At 38.0% G+C, this 14,519-nt stretch overlaps 1 protein-coding gene across 1 annotated transcript in view; it reads right to left on the bottom strand.

The window, feature by feature from the left end:
- LOC119482856 (gamma-secretase activating protein) overlaps positions 1-11,691 on the bottom strand; it is a 53,775-nt gene extending 42,084 nt beyond the window's left edge. The window contains exons 1-18 of the mRNA XM_037760753.1: positions 11,162-11,691; positions 9,662-9,732; positions 8,189-8,245; positions 7,999-8,068; positions 6,441-6,488; positions 6,259-6,347; positions 5,797-5,866; positions 5,563-5,612; positions 5,102-5,215; positions 4,928-4,984; positions 4,760-4,806; positions 4,444-4,529; positions 3,448-3,525; positions 3,274-3,351; positions 2,951-3,043; positions 2,653-2,824; positions 2,172-2,262; positions 129-198 (exon numbers count right to left, since the gene is read on the bottom strand). Of these exons, the coding sequence (XP_037616681.1) occupies positions 129-198; positions 2,172-2,262; positions 2,653-2,824; positions 2,951-3,043; positions 3,274-3,351; positions 3,448-3,525; positions 4,444-4,529; positions 4,760-4,806; positions 4,928-4,984; positions 5,102-5,215; positions 5,563-5,612; positions 5,797-5,866; positions 6,259-6,347; positions 6,441-6,488; positions 7,999-8,068; positions 8,189-8,245; positions 9,662-9,732; positions 11,162-11,249 (1,429 nt within the window). The 5' untranslated portion in view covers positions 11,250-11,691. The remainder of the gene's footprint in view (positions 1-128; positions 199-2,171; positions 2,263-2,652; positions 2,825-2,950; positions 3,044-3,273; positions 3,352-3,447; positions 3,526-4,443; positions 4,530-4,759; positions 4,807-4,927; positions 4,985-5,101; positions 5,216-5,562; positions 5,613-5,796; positions 5,867-6,258; positions 6,348-6,440; positions 6,489-7,998; positions 8,069-8,188; positions 8,246-9,661; positions 9,733-11,161) is intronic.
- Positions 11,692-14,519: the final 2,828 nt, after the last annotated feature.

Genomic DNA, 14,519 nt, shown 5'->3' with positions numbered 1-14,519 from the left:
AGACCAGATGTAAGCAGTCGAGTAACCACATGCAGAAGGGGGATATAAAAAAAGGCAAAAGGACAGCTAGGCTCTAAAAAGGAAGAAGAAGTGAAACTCAGGAGACTCGTGCTCCAGCTGCCACTGACCAAGAATGAACTCCTGGATCTGATCGAAGGACTCGAAGGCGTTCACGTTGTCACACAGCCATTCAATGATCTAGAGGAAGGATATAGAAACACACAGGAGACGGAAGTCAATGTGGTGTACAGCTGTACGACATGGTCATCTTTCAATATCCTCAGTTTATCTAAGGATACAGTTTATTGTTTAAGTGTGTGTGTTAATATGAAGCTACAGTCTGATTAGCTCCTCCCAGCACCTGTAAAGTTCACTTATTGAGACATCATATCTCGATATGAGAGTGGCATTGATCTTCTCATCTAAATCTCGGCAAGAAAGTGAATAAGTATTAATATGTAGTTCTCAGTATGTGGAAATATGCCTTTAATTTTTTTCTTTTACTTTGTTTTAAAGATGTCACTTTTAGGCCAACGTGGCTCTAGGTAGGTAGGGGTGTAACGATACATCGATGTGGATCGATATATCGATTTAATGATCAACAATCCAGTATCATCGATGCAAAGTGAAAACATTGATTCACATCATCATCTTTAAACGCATTTATTTTGAAATTCCCATGGTACCAATTTCAGGTCAAGCGCACCTCCTTCCTGCAGAGCCCAGTAATACAAATATTTTAGTTGCTTTTTGTGAGCTGATATAAATGTAACTGATTGTGTTAAACGGGCATATGATATTGTCTCATATCGATCGCAGGCGCCTGAATTGAATCAATCCAAATTGTATCGGGGCTGACTTAATCTGCAAATATCTTATTGTTGTCCAAAGAATTGATATCATATCGTATAACTGGTGATTACAAAGGGATGACAAAGTTGGTAAGTCTGTCCTCTGCTTTGCTACAGAGTAGACTGAAATATCTCAACAAAGATTCAGGTCAATATTTGCACGCTAACACACTAAACTTGCTAAACATAAGCCTGTCAGTATTGTCAGTGTGAGCACGCTGATGTTAACTGCTATGGCTGTATAGACTCTTGTTCAAATAGTGGGGATCTTGTTTTTCGTTATAAAACAGTTCCAGGTGAAAATGCCCACAAAAAAAAATAATAGGAAAAAAAGAAGAAACATGAAAAATGAATGATGTCCTCAAAGATAGTCCCTGCAAACCTCACAGCCACAGAGCATCGGAGTGGAAACTCATTTTATGTTGCCCATTTCTCTGCTGTTTGAACAAATATCGCTTTTTCCAAAGCTAATATGAGTCCAGAGGAAGCGAAAGAAGCAAAGGTCGGAGTAGAAAAACATACAGCGCAGCATTCTCCTTTACAGTTACAAACAAACGACAACAAGCAATCACCTTTATTAAAGCCACTACTTTTAGTGCTGCTGGCCCCATTAACGGAGTCCACCAAGACTAAAAGAAGTTCTGCGTGGTGTCCAATTCCTCAGCGCGAGCTGCACTAATGAAGCTGGTGACTCGTTTAACCTCTAAAGAAAGAATTTATTACAACCTATCAGAGACGCTGGAACATCTTAATTTAGGTATACTACTAATAGAGTCTGAGTCACAGTCAGCGCTGGGCCCAAACAAAATATATATGCCCCTTTCTTTCTGTCTTTGTTTGACTCGGTTTTTGATCTCTGTCCACTTGTCTTCTCTCCTCTCGTGTTTTATTATCCTGTCTTGTCTTTCTTTCTCTGTCTTCTTCCCTCCAACTCAACATTGACACCTATCGAACTCACACAGAAGTGCAGAAAAGGTGCCACCTCTACCTTTATCTATTTATTTTGACTTAGCTGTTCATTCAAATGTAGATTGTATTCTCTTTTCTGCTTCTTTATCCTTCCCTCATGTCGGCATTCCTTTATCGAGGAGGATATTATTGAGCTTGTGATTATTTAAACATTGATAACTGAAGTTTTTAATGATTTTGTGTTGATTGCGTTGTATAAAAAATGCAATTCTGGATGAAAGTGCATGTTCTGTAGGTCCAGATTATGTGTTACATCTTCATTTTGGGGTTACCTGACGCTAACTTTGACTCAAAAACTTTAAATGCCAATGCATTTGTCCTCCACAATGCATTTTCTGCCAATATTTGTACCTTCAGCTCCAGCTTTGGGTCGTTTCCCATGTAAACCAGCAGGCAGTGGAGGGCGGCCAGGCGCTGAGGGTCAGTCTTACTGCTGGGACACCTTGGGATAGAGGTAGCAGCAAATATACTTTTATACAACATAAGCATATAAAAGGCAGGAGCACAAGCAGACAGCCAACAGTCAGTGATGTATATGCTGTTTAAAAGTGAAATGAATAAATGAATGAATAAATAGAACATAATATTATTTAATAAAAAAAAAGCAAGAGGCCACTGAAGCATTTTTATCGAGCAGGATGGTTGAATCCAAACTGCTGGCTACGATTCAAGCTTAAAGCTGAGAGACTCTGCAGGTGTACGCTCACAAAAATAACTTTCCACCTGTCTGCTCCCTGCCTACCTATATTCCCCTCTGCTCTCCTCTATGTATATAAATAATAACCCCAATATACATAAATCCTTCATTTCAACGAAAAAAGTTATGAATCACCTGGAAGGAGTGTCTGATCGTCGCAGTATGTGCAGCAGGAAGGCAGGGCTGAGCTCAGCGGTGTGGATCCTCCCGGTGGTCAGGTCCAACAGACTCCCACTGGACTCTTCCTCTGAGTGCAACACTGTGACGTTAGCCCACTGACACTGCAGGCCCAAGTCCACGTCAACACCTTGAGGTTGTTAAAGACGGACAGAGAATAAGACATGAACAAATACCAAATGGAAGCTCTAGTTTGTACAGGTTCAGGAAAAAGCATAGCTGAGTCAGGATGGAAACAAACTTGACATGTACTTACCTGAGAGGAAGAGGGAGTGACAGAGCATCTCCTGCTGCCTGGTGTTGATACAGTGGAGGAAACAGTCCTGCAGATACACCAGCATGTGGTAACCTACATACAGAAATAACACTACTTTGTTATATTGGTATGCTGTAAGCACAACACACATTTATAAGGCTGCGTGAGAACACATGCACTCATTTGTGCATCTGCGTTTTGAATGCAAAAGGAAGGTGAGGAATGCATGTTTGGCAGTCGACCTTACAAAGTCACACACTTGAGTTGAATTTATAAGGATTCTGAGGTGTGTGTGTGTGTAACATTTCCGTGTGTGCACTGACCTATCGGGATGAAGAGCGGATGGAGCTGCGTGTCTTTCTGGTCGCTGCCCAGAGACACTCTGAACGTCTTTCTGCAGTCTGCAGGAAGTGAGAAAATCCAAATTTGTCACTATGTGCTCGAGATAAAAACAGTAACATAGGAAACTGAGGTACAACATTAGATAGCATACACACCTTTGTTGACTAAAACCACAGTGTAGATCAGTTCCTGTCTGTCTTTAAGAGGTTGGCTGTAGCACACACACATGCTTCCTAAAAGCAAACCAGAGCAGTTATGGATCACACAGTAGGTAACATCAATAACAGATCACCTACATCCATGACCATATTCATGATAATCAATGAGGAATTAAATCAGCTGTGATACATTTTGCTGGAAAATGTATTTATATCTTGGGTAGGTATATCAATCAGTAAGATGACAGGAACATGGGGTGAATGATTGATACAGAAATCAAAGATGCAATCAACAATTTAATGAATGAATCAAATAGTGATTTTAAAAATTACTCCCTTGATTGTTAGAGGTTTGACTTCTAATCTGAAAACATTATCATGGAATAATTTCACCAATTTTAATTTAGAAAATTCCAAAAACACAATAAATTACATTTTTGTGGGAAAAAAAAAATGACTTGATGAAACATTCAGTTGCATCATTATGTGCTGCAGATTAGCTTCTGAGTCATGACAGGGACTTACTTTCTTGTTTTCACAAAGAGAAATACAAAGCATACAAAAGTATATAGAGTTAGTCATGTAACTGGAACGTCAGTTTATTTATATCTGCTGAGGAATATACTGTACATAAGAGAGAACATTATTCAGTAGGGCTGTGTATTGGCAAGAATCTGGCGATACAATACGTATCATGATACAATTGCAATTGTTTTTTAATCAAATTTTAGGAAAACTATCATACTATAAAGAGCTCTACACCATATGCATAAAATCACTACTCTGAGAGGACATGTACACTGAAGGGATGCATGTCCTTGCAAATTAAATTAAGTATTGACTGAGTGAAACTCTGAATGTAAACTATTAATTAAAAATTGACACAGTGTTTATGAGAATCGATACAGTACCACAATACATAATATTGCAATATTCAATATTTTCTTACACCCATATTATTCATGCAAGGATGTATGTATGTGAATGTGTTACCTATTCTGTTTGTGAACACTTTCATCCTGACGAGCTCCTGCTCTGGTCTCTCCGTGTGATAATGGTCAAAACCTAGATTTACAAACCTGTTGGACACACACATACACAAAGTAGGGTTTTTTAAACCTGAGAAATTATGAAGGTGAACAGCAAACTAATAACTTACACAGCACGAGAAGTGTACAGGAATTCATTTTAGTGCCTTTAATTGCAGATACATGTCAATATCATTCACAGCCATGCAGAATATAGAATGAAGTAGCTGCTGAGAAAAGACATTTCTATATTTATAGTGTACTAGTGGTTGTTGCCTTACTTGACTGTGCGGAAAAGATTAGCAGGCAACTCTAACGGGAGCTCCAACTGCGGGACAGTAAAATAAAACAAGACAATTGCATGTTATTATCAGGTGAAAACAGAAATAATAATATATGGTTAAAACATATGCTGGTAATTTATCATATAAGACATAGAGATGACTTACCACAGTTTCGCAGTTATGGTAGGGGTAAAACTGAACACATCGCATCAGGAACTTGTCCTGTGAAAGACACAAATTTTGTGTTATTCAGTGTCTAAAATAAAGTAGTTTTGTGTTATCTATAAATGCCTTTTTGTATGGATGAATTCAATGCCTCACAAGTAGAGTTGTACATGCCTGTGTGTGTGTCACGTAGTAGACTCTCTGCGTGTGTCCGTCCCACTGGACCCAGCTGAAGTCCTCCACTATTCTCTCTACCGTTTTGGACAAACGCTCAGGATTCGCCATCACCTTGTTCACACAAAAACACACATTGATATTCAGCTTTTGTGGACACACTTGAATTCTTAATGCAAAGCTTCCCCAGGAGGTTCCCGAGACACCGAGTAGTTTATCGCTTGAGAATGATGTCGAAACTATATATTCTTTGCGCCGGGTAATGTAAATACATTCCAACCTTTTTGCTTATCAATTACAAGATATGTGGAGAATTTATGCCTGTAAAATACAGCACAGAAAACCACCAGCCAGAAAAATCCACTATGCAATTTATAGTTAAACTGAGGCTGCTATCCACAGACATTTCCTTCAAGAAAAAAAAAGATGGATTATGTGAGTGAATGTAGAGTCCAACGTACCACTCTATAACCCTCCTGTCTTGTCACCAGAACATGGTAGAGATCCACATCTGAAACACACAGAATGATATGCATAAATACAACTATATCTAATGTAAAGTTTCTCTGGAGAATGCTGTTTTTTTTCTCTCCAAATGCAAAAATCCAGATCATGCCTCTCTAAATGTGATGATCTGTTCTGTTATAGATTAAAGAAATGTAGTCCACAAGCATATGGGCACATCTCAGACTCACATCCGTCCTCAGTCAGCAGCAGCAGGTGGCTCTCCGGCACTGATCTCCTGTCAGTTTCTGTATGGAGGAACTAGGGTACAGCCACAGAAATTATGAGTCAGCATCTGGCGGTTTACAGTTAGCAGTTACCAGATGGAGAAATCTATTTGCTGATTTTTCATATTTTAAAGCGGGCCTTAATTAAACATTCTTGGCATATATTTAAATTTGTGGTTTGGCGATTAGACGAGCAGCCAACAGTAAAGATTGCAGCCACGGTTGCTTAGTATACATAAATAAAATTCCTCTGTTGATAAAAAAAGACATAACTGAGAAAGACTACAGCACTTTCAGCAAGCTTGCAACATAAAAAAAAAGTCTATAGCACTCACACGCTGTTAGCACCATAACTGCAACATCAGCTCATGCTTGCAGTAAAACCTGCACGACACACACACACACACACACACACACACACTCTACCTGCACTTTGACCCTGCAGTCGACTGCCTTGAGGACTTTAGTGTTGTTGATGGGATGGATCTCAATCAGGAGAGTTAGACACTTGGATACTACATGAGAGACGTGAAAAGAAACGAACTGAGAGAATGTAACAAGAAATATTACAAATGCAAAATGAATGGTTGATGATCGTGGGTGTTAACTTGGTTTGAGGCGCTCCTCTCCTCTGGTGTTTTGTGCCAAGCTGACAGCTGAGAGGGGAAAAGCACAGGGAAGACGTCATGTGATTTAATTTACATATATTTTCCACAGAGACTATGCTATATCAGCACTTTCTTAAATATGATTTGGCAGTATTACAGCCAATAATATGCACCCAGACTGTGTCTCTCGCCTTGTTCTCTTGGGTCCCCACGTTGCATAATAGTAAGACACTGATACTTAGACCTGAATTTGGTTGCTCACTTAACCCATTTATGCTCAAAGATTATATTTAGTATGATAAGAAAAAATGCCACAACATTTGTTCTGATGGGACAAAAGTCTTGAAATTTGGTACAAACATACTTTGGGCAAGTATTTAACAGTACAACTTTGAAATGTTTAGATCACATGAAAAATCACACTTTTATCAATGTTTAGGTCAGGATTTTTTTTTTTTTTTTTTTAAATGAGGAAAAACGCAAACATTGTGTTTATTAAATGTTTCTCATATGAAATATTTTTTCCACACTGCATATGTGTGCATATCTTTAATATTAAACTTGTTATGAATTCATAGATACCAAATACTTGATTGTGTTCCTTGTAGTTTTTGAGATACAGCCATTTTCTTATCAAACTATATCTAGTATTTGGGCACATGGGACTACTGTTTTTCCTAAAATATTATGGAGTCTAATGCAAAACTACTAGACTAGATATACTAGATATAGTATGATAAGAAAAACTCAATTTTCAGACTAAGTGTTTGACCAATTTTGAAAATGTCTTCACATTTGTGCTCACACACTTTAATAGGCTACTATATCAAAAAGTACGCACATCTACAAGCCAAGTATACCTTTCTGTAGGCCTATAAGGCAAAGATACTTAATTATACTTTTCTTTAGTATATCTTGATCAAAAGATTAAGTACAAGTAGGCCTATAAGCCAAGTATACTTAGACTTTTCTGTATACTTGTCAGTATAAGCCAAGAATACTTAAACTTTTCTGTATACTTGTCAGTATAAGCCAAGAATACTTAGACTTTTCTGTATACTTGTCAGTATAAGCCAAGAATACTTAGACTTTTCTGTATACTTATCAGTATAAGCCAAGTATACTTAGACTTTTCTGTATACTTATCAGTATGACCCAAGAATACTTAGACTTTTCTGTATACTTGTCAGTATGACCCAAGAATACTTAGACTTTTCTGTATACTTATCAGTATAAGCCAAGAATACTTAGACTTTTCTGTATACTTGTCAGTATGAGCCAAGAATACTTGTGTACTTTTGTTAAGTATATCTCTGATAAGTACATAAAAAGTAAACTGATAGTATACACTCGTATTTTAAGTTTAAAAGAAGTATACTAATAGCACACTTGAATGAACCTCTTTTTGGTAAGGGAAGCCCAGAGAACACTTCTACCAAAGGAAATTAAACATTTCAGTTGCATGCACGAATTGATTGAATTACCTAATTTGGAGTCAAGAACACAGTTTGGTGTTTTTTTGCTGGTAATTCATTATCTGTGCATTACAGAAACTCACCTAACAGCGTCTCCTCCTTGTTAAGGGAACAGCTGCTGACACACACCTGCTTGTCGAATGTGTACAGGAGCTGTTGGAGAGAATACACAGCCACATGGGAACGGGCGTGCACGAACACAAACGTGCAATAAAAGCAAAATCTGCAGCACTGAAGTCAAGGAGACGAGGGACACACACACACACACAGTACCTTGTTCTGTTTGGTGTTGGACTCATATTTCCCAATCCTGGTGGTCCCTGTTGCTCCCTATCAAAATAGAATAATCTAGTTAAATCAGTCAAACTACAGAGATGGATAATCCTAATCTGTCCCGACCGACTTTCCCACAGGTGTCTTCCACCACATTGATATATGTGTGGAACGTCATGCTTTACCTCTTCATTACCTCGGCTGACCTCACTGATTATCTCGACTATAGACCTTCTTCACTTCAAACCAGCAATTCATAACTTTCTGGGGTTCAGAAGATTTAGAATAAAAGGAAGAAGTCTACTCCAAAACCGAGACACAGCCAGCCAGGCATAAAGCTGTGAAACCTTGCACAGAAAAGAGATTATTATCTCTTTGCAGGCTGCACACTGTCTTTAACCTACTAAACCCGCAGACTTTTCAGCGGGTCTATCATTAAAAATTTATGTTGAGCAGTGAAGCACGGTTCAGCACACAGAACTTTGTTTTAAATTCGAGCGAGGATCCCAAGGTTTCCCAAAACATGTCAAGCAGAATTCTGCATAAAAGATTTTAGTTTTTTTCAAATTGGTGGTGTCCATTTGATGATGAATAGTGGAGAAAATGGCATCTGGGATTTGAATATTTCACACAGTGTGACTTCAATGAAGGACTGGGATAGCAGATACTAAATAGATTGTATAAAAATCCATGGCTTAAAGCAGCAGTGGGTAGAAATGGAGCAAATATGATTAAAAAAAGTTATTTTTATAAAGCGGTCTCTATATCCTGACAGTTGTGCATGAGACAGGTAATCTGGAAAAAAAAATCATGTTCCTCTGTGTCCTCCAGTGCTCCTAATGGACCGGAGAAAAACAACCAATCAGAGGCGAGCTGGAGCCTTGCTGTCTATGAGCAGCTGTCAATCACTTGCAAACGCCAATCAAACGGTCAAACTAGGCAGTGATGATCAAATATGAATAAATATGCTGTTACTGTAATTTAGCTGTAAAATGAGAAAGTTTGTGACCCGGCAGCTGTGTTGAGATCAGTTGAGGAAATACCAAGCACCGCCCACCAGACGGAGCACAGCCAATAGGAACGCTCAATAGGAACGCTCAATAGGAACGCTCTCTCTATCTGAAATGACCTGTGATTGGCCAAAGTCCTGAAAACAGAGTCATGAAGAGGTGCAGAAGTCTAGTTTTCTCTCAGAACACTTGAATTACAATATGCTGAAAGGTTATTGTGGATTTTTTGCCCAATAATGCCAAAAATATTCCACCTACTGAAGCTTTGAGTGCAACAAAAAAAGACAAGACAATGCACACGACATGGCAATGACAGTAAAAAGAAGTGAGACCAATGCAGGTTGTAGCACAACTAAACTGGAAAGAGCACCGGACTAATAAGGATTAGAACAATTACTCTCACTTAATGAGTGCTTTCAATGTAGAAAATACTTGATATGCAGTGCCGTCACTATGGACTTACCTTCCAGGAGTAAAGGATGCCCCCATCTCTCTCAATGTTTAGGATACGAGTGTCCACCGCTCCGGAGTATTCTGCAGACAAAGCATCACTATTATGAACCCACACATCTTATCATGTCTGAACAACAGTGTGCCCTGACAAACAAGTTTTTAGTATCCCTGCCACTGCTCATGCAAAACATACTAAGTGCTATGCTAAATGGTAATAGTGTGTTTCCACTGTATAATAACTTGTTATTACACGCATAAACTGCCCAGATGTGTGTAGGTGAATTATTTGGCAGGAATCTGTAAATGTAAATGTGTCTCTTAATGAGACATAATGTTGATGCATTACCTGTCATCACTTTCAACACATTGTTTATCAAGTGTCTGTGTACTCAGTATGGAAGTTTACAGTAATCGTGTCATACATACTGAGTTTTTAATTCTTATAATGTTACAGGAAACTTTTGATTGCTTGGTAACAGCATGATATTTGAAGGTCCTGCTGTAATATTTGGATCCTGCAAAAAAAAGTATTTTCCACTCTTATGTTACCTGGTACTGAGATTATATATACTGGAAATGAAATAATCTGTATTTTATTTAGTTCATATTATATTTTCTCTTATTAAAATATAGCCATGTTAGGTGCTGAAATCATGCAACTCCAGATATTTTAGCATATGCATTCAATAAATTGTATTTTCTATAGCTTTTTTTCTTCAGAAGGGAAGTTTACAGTAAACCTGTCATACATACTGAGTTTTTATTTCTTATTTGTTACAGTAAACTTTTGCTTAGTAACAACGTGATATTTGAAAGTCTTGCCATATTATTTGGATCCTGCAAAAAAGAATCAAAGTATTTTTTTTGTTCAGTCTTTTATGAACCAATAACTGGTATTGAAATTGTATACACTACAAATGAAATAATCTGTATTTAATTTAGTTCATATTATATTTTCTCTTATTAAAATATAGCCATGTTAGGTGCTGAAATCATGCAACTCCAGATATTTTAGCATAATCATTCAATAAATTGTATTTTCTATAGCTTTTTTTGTAGCTTATCTTTTAATTTGAAATTTTGCTCCATCATTGGGACCTTTTAAGGCATACTTCAGGGGAAATATGTACTTACAGTGCTTAATATTTACCTTTCCTTAACAAGGTCTTTAGAGAGGAAATGTGAAGAGTAAACAGCGCCATCTGCTGGCATATTAACCTTTAACAACTTAGGGTTACTGATTTATCTTCTTTCTTTTTTTTAAGCTAAAGTTTAAGGACAGTAGATTTTTTTCTCATCGAAATTGACTTTGTATGGGTAATAATTACACACAAGTATAATAAAGTTAAATTCACTTTAGATTCTGTAATAACAGTGACAGGTTGAACTTAAAGCTGTCACTTTTAGCTAGTTAGCCACCAATTGATCAAAGCTATTAAACTATTAACAGTAAGAAATAGTTTGACAGTGTAAAAACCAGCAGCTGAGCGTGGACCCCTGAACGCCTCACCTGTCAACCTGCAGACCGACGCCTCCTTCCTCAGGAGGTCACACACCACATCTCTGTGCAGGTCAAACTTTGGCTTCAATTTCAGCATGTTTACACCTCTTTCAGCTCAATAATCCCTGGCTTTCAAAATCATCCGGAGTGAGTTAGTTTCCTTGAAGAAGAAGAAGAAAAAGAGGCGGCACCAGGCGGCTGGTGGCTGCTCAGGCTTTTGGCATCATGTGACTGAATCTACATGTTATAACTTTGGGCACTTTGTAAAACTGAAAGTAGTTCACCACATATTTACATGAGCTACTTCTGCCTTGTTGTCTTCGGAAATGTATTTTTATTGCCATGCGGAAATGTCACGTTGACCTAGTAGTTATAGCTCCTCCCTTCTCCGGGAGCAAGACAGCGAGGAGAGTCGCTCCCATAGGCCGAGGAAGGCGTCGCTCCAGCGGGTTGGAATGTCTCACCGACCCGCTGAATGAGGGCGACCTCCAGGCTCAGCCACACTCCTCTTCAACTGTTGCTTAAATGTATTTCACTGCAAGCCTGACAGTTTGATCTTTACCATAGAAGCATGCAAACTGTGTGGTATGATTTTATGATTTTAGATTAAAAACTTTGACATGCATAGAGTTATCTTTGAGTGTAATATCTGCTATTAGTAGGACGGTCTGCAGGACAGATAATAATGCACACAGTGCACTTTTTAACAGTTTTTCTTCATCTCCTTGTATTTTTACATCTGGTATATTTTTTGTACTTTGCACTACTAACTTTTTTACTGCCTTTTTACTAACATTTTTGCACTATGGAACTGTGATGCTGGAAATTTAAAGTTCCCTCGGGATCAATAAAGTTTCTATCCATTTATCCATTCATTCATCCATCCATCCATCCATCCATCCATACATACATACATACATACATACATACAGCATTTGATGAGCAACACGGCCCCCTTCTGCTGAGTTTGTAAACTGCACAAGTCTCATGTCACTTCTGAGAGGAAATAGAAGTAAAGAGCTCCCACTCTCTACTCTCCTTTCTCACATTGCTATAAATAGACTGAACATTGTTGCATCTGTTACTGGAAATGTCATATTCAAAGGTGCCATCATGGCAGACCGCGCCCCCAAAAGCATTAACTCTGTTTATTAGCTACCTGTCAGTTTTCCCACAAAATCCCATCTGGTCAACACAATTTTAAAGTTGTCATAATAAATAAATGTTTCAAATTAATGTAATGTCACTGTTTTCTTATATGAGGTCATTATTGTGTTAATTACATTTGCATAGATATTCGATATCTAGAGATGCTCCGATCCCACTTTTTCAGTCCCGATACCGATAGCGATACCTGGGCTTTGGGTTTGGGCCGATACCGAGAACCGATCCAATGCCAGTTATTAATTAATAAGCTGTATGCTATTGCTTTCCTAACTTTGTAAAACAAAATGTAACAATTAAATATAAATATAAATATATATATATATATATGTATATATATATATATACATACATATAAATTTAGTGAATTGTTATTTATTATTAAAATAATAAATCGTACAACAACAACTTGGCAAAAAAATCTTAAAAATTAACAGGAATTACAATTCAAGTGCAAACCTTTTTAATGCAGCAACAAATTGGTCAAAACTAAACTGGAATTAAAATTACAGTATAAAATGTATATAGTATATAAACATAGAATTCAATTTAATAGATAGGAACCATTGTCACCAATATCCGATCCATGTATTTGAGTCAGTATCGGTATCGGTGCATCCCTATCAATAACTTCCAAAACATCTACAACTGCAAGTTTATTTTATAAGTATATAGTTGTAAATATTTCTTCTGAGACACAAAATCTCCTATATATAAAATACTGTGTTCCTTGAGGCTGCACTATACTCATTTTTAACAGTCTCTTCTGCACTATATTCGCTTTTTTAATAGTCGTGTATCACAGCTGTTACCCTGCACTATATTCAGTTTTAACAGTTTTATTCATCTCCTTGTATTTTTATATCTGGTATATTTTTTTTTACTTTGTACTTTGCACTACTAACTTTTTTACTGCCTTTTTACTACCATGTTTTTGCACTATTGAACTGTGATGCTGAAATGAATTTCCCTCAGGATCAATAAAGTTACTATCTATCTATCTATCTAAAGACAATTCCAAAAATAATATGTCAGTGAAAAAACTAATTATGAATTTAATAGAAAGCATCAAGTTGAGCCTAATCATATAATCAAAAGTTAATTAATACAGTTTCTTTATGAAGGGAAGAAATGAAAAAAATCGTAGTGAAACTTTAGCTGTCTCGTTTTCATTGTTGAATGATCATCTTCACAAGTATAGACGCTCTTTGGTTAAACCGGATTGGCTGGCTTTAACGAGTAGAACCGAACTACAGCCGAAGGATGCCGAACTTTTGGTGTCGATGACGACACAGTCCGCCCGCCCCTTCCTTCCCCCTAGTGATGGGAATTCCGTCTCTTTTTAGTGAACCAGATCATTTGGCTCAGCTCACCAAGAAGAGCCGGCTCTTTCGGCTCCCAAACGGCTCTTCATTTTACCACTTCTGCCTTTTATAATTCAGCCAAATTTTGCACTGTTTTGACCTATGATTAGTATGTGTGCATATATATCACTTAAATCATTCAATATAATTATACTAAACCTTATAATTTCCAGAATACCGTAATTTTACATGCTGCTTCGTTTCCGACTGTCTCTCATCTTGTCTGCTATTCGCGCACCGCACTCCTCTCTCTCTTTCTCTCCTCCTCTCCCTCCTGCTCTATACCTGTAGACCGTCAGCGCGCCGTCCCTCCCTGCTTGATGGTATGATTCTTGTCTGTCATCACCTGATTGATCGCACGGACATCATTAATACAACATTCAGTCACATGGTACGTGTCCACAGGCTCCGTCCTTTCCACGCTTCCCATTCATTGTCTGTGTAAACAGCCGTGCAATGCATTCTGGTAGCGTGGCGTCGCGATTCGAGAAACGGAGCGTCACAACGCCCGCTCCTCATTTGCATAAAGCTAAGGTCTAGTCTACTTTATGCAAATCACGGGCGTCCGACGCGACTCGCCGCCTCTCGAAACTCACGAGAATCTTTTAAAATAAACGTTGTCGATCCAAAATAAAGACAATGTTTAATGTTCTCAAATGTTTTCAGAAACACATTTCCGTGAACTATTTTCGTGAAATTAGAGAAGAAAGTTTCCAAACGAGCCTCCATACTGTTTCCGGTTTGAAAGCTGGGAGCAGCAACCCACGGAGGGAAAGCTTTTGTCCAATAAGGTGGGAACAGCCTGTGTCTAGACAGCCCACCAAGCGTCCAATGTTGGG

Source organism: Sebastes umbrosus, chromosome 23 (genome assembly GCF_015220745.1).
Source record: "Sebastes umbrosus isolate fSebUmb1 chromosome 23, fSebUmb1.pri, whole genome shotgun sequence".
In the NCBI taxonomy this organism is placed as follows: Eukaryota; Metazoa; Chordata; class Actinopteri; order Perciformes; family Sebastidae; genus Sebastes; species Sebastes umbrosus.
The sequence above is the reverse complement of the archived record's forward strand: the minus strand, read 5'-3'. Positions and strand labels throughout refer to the sequence as shown.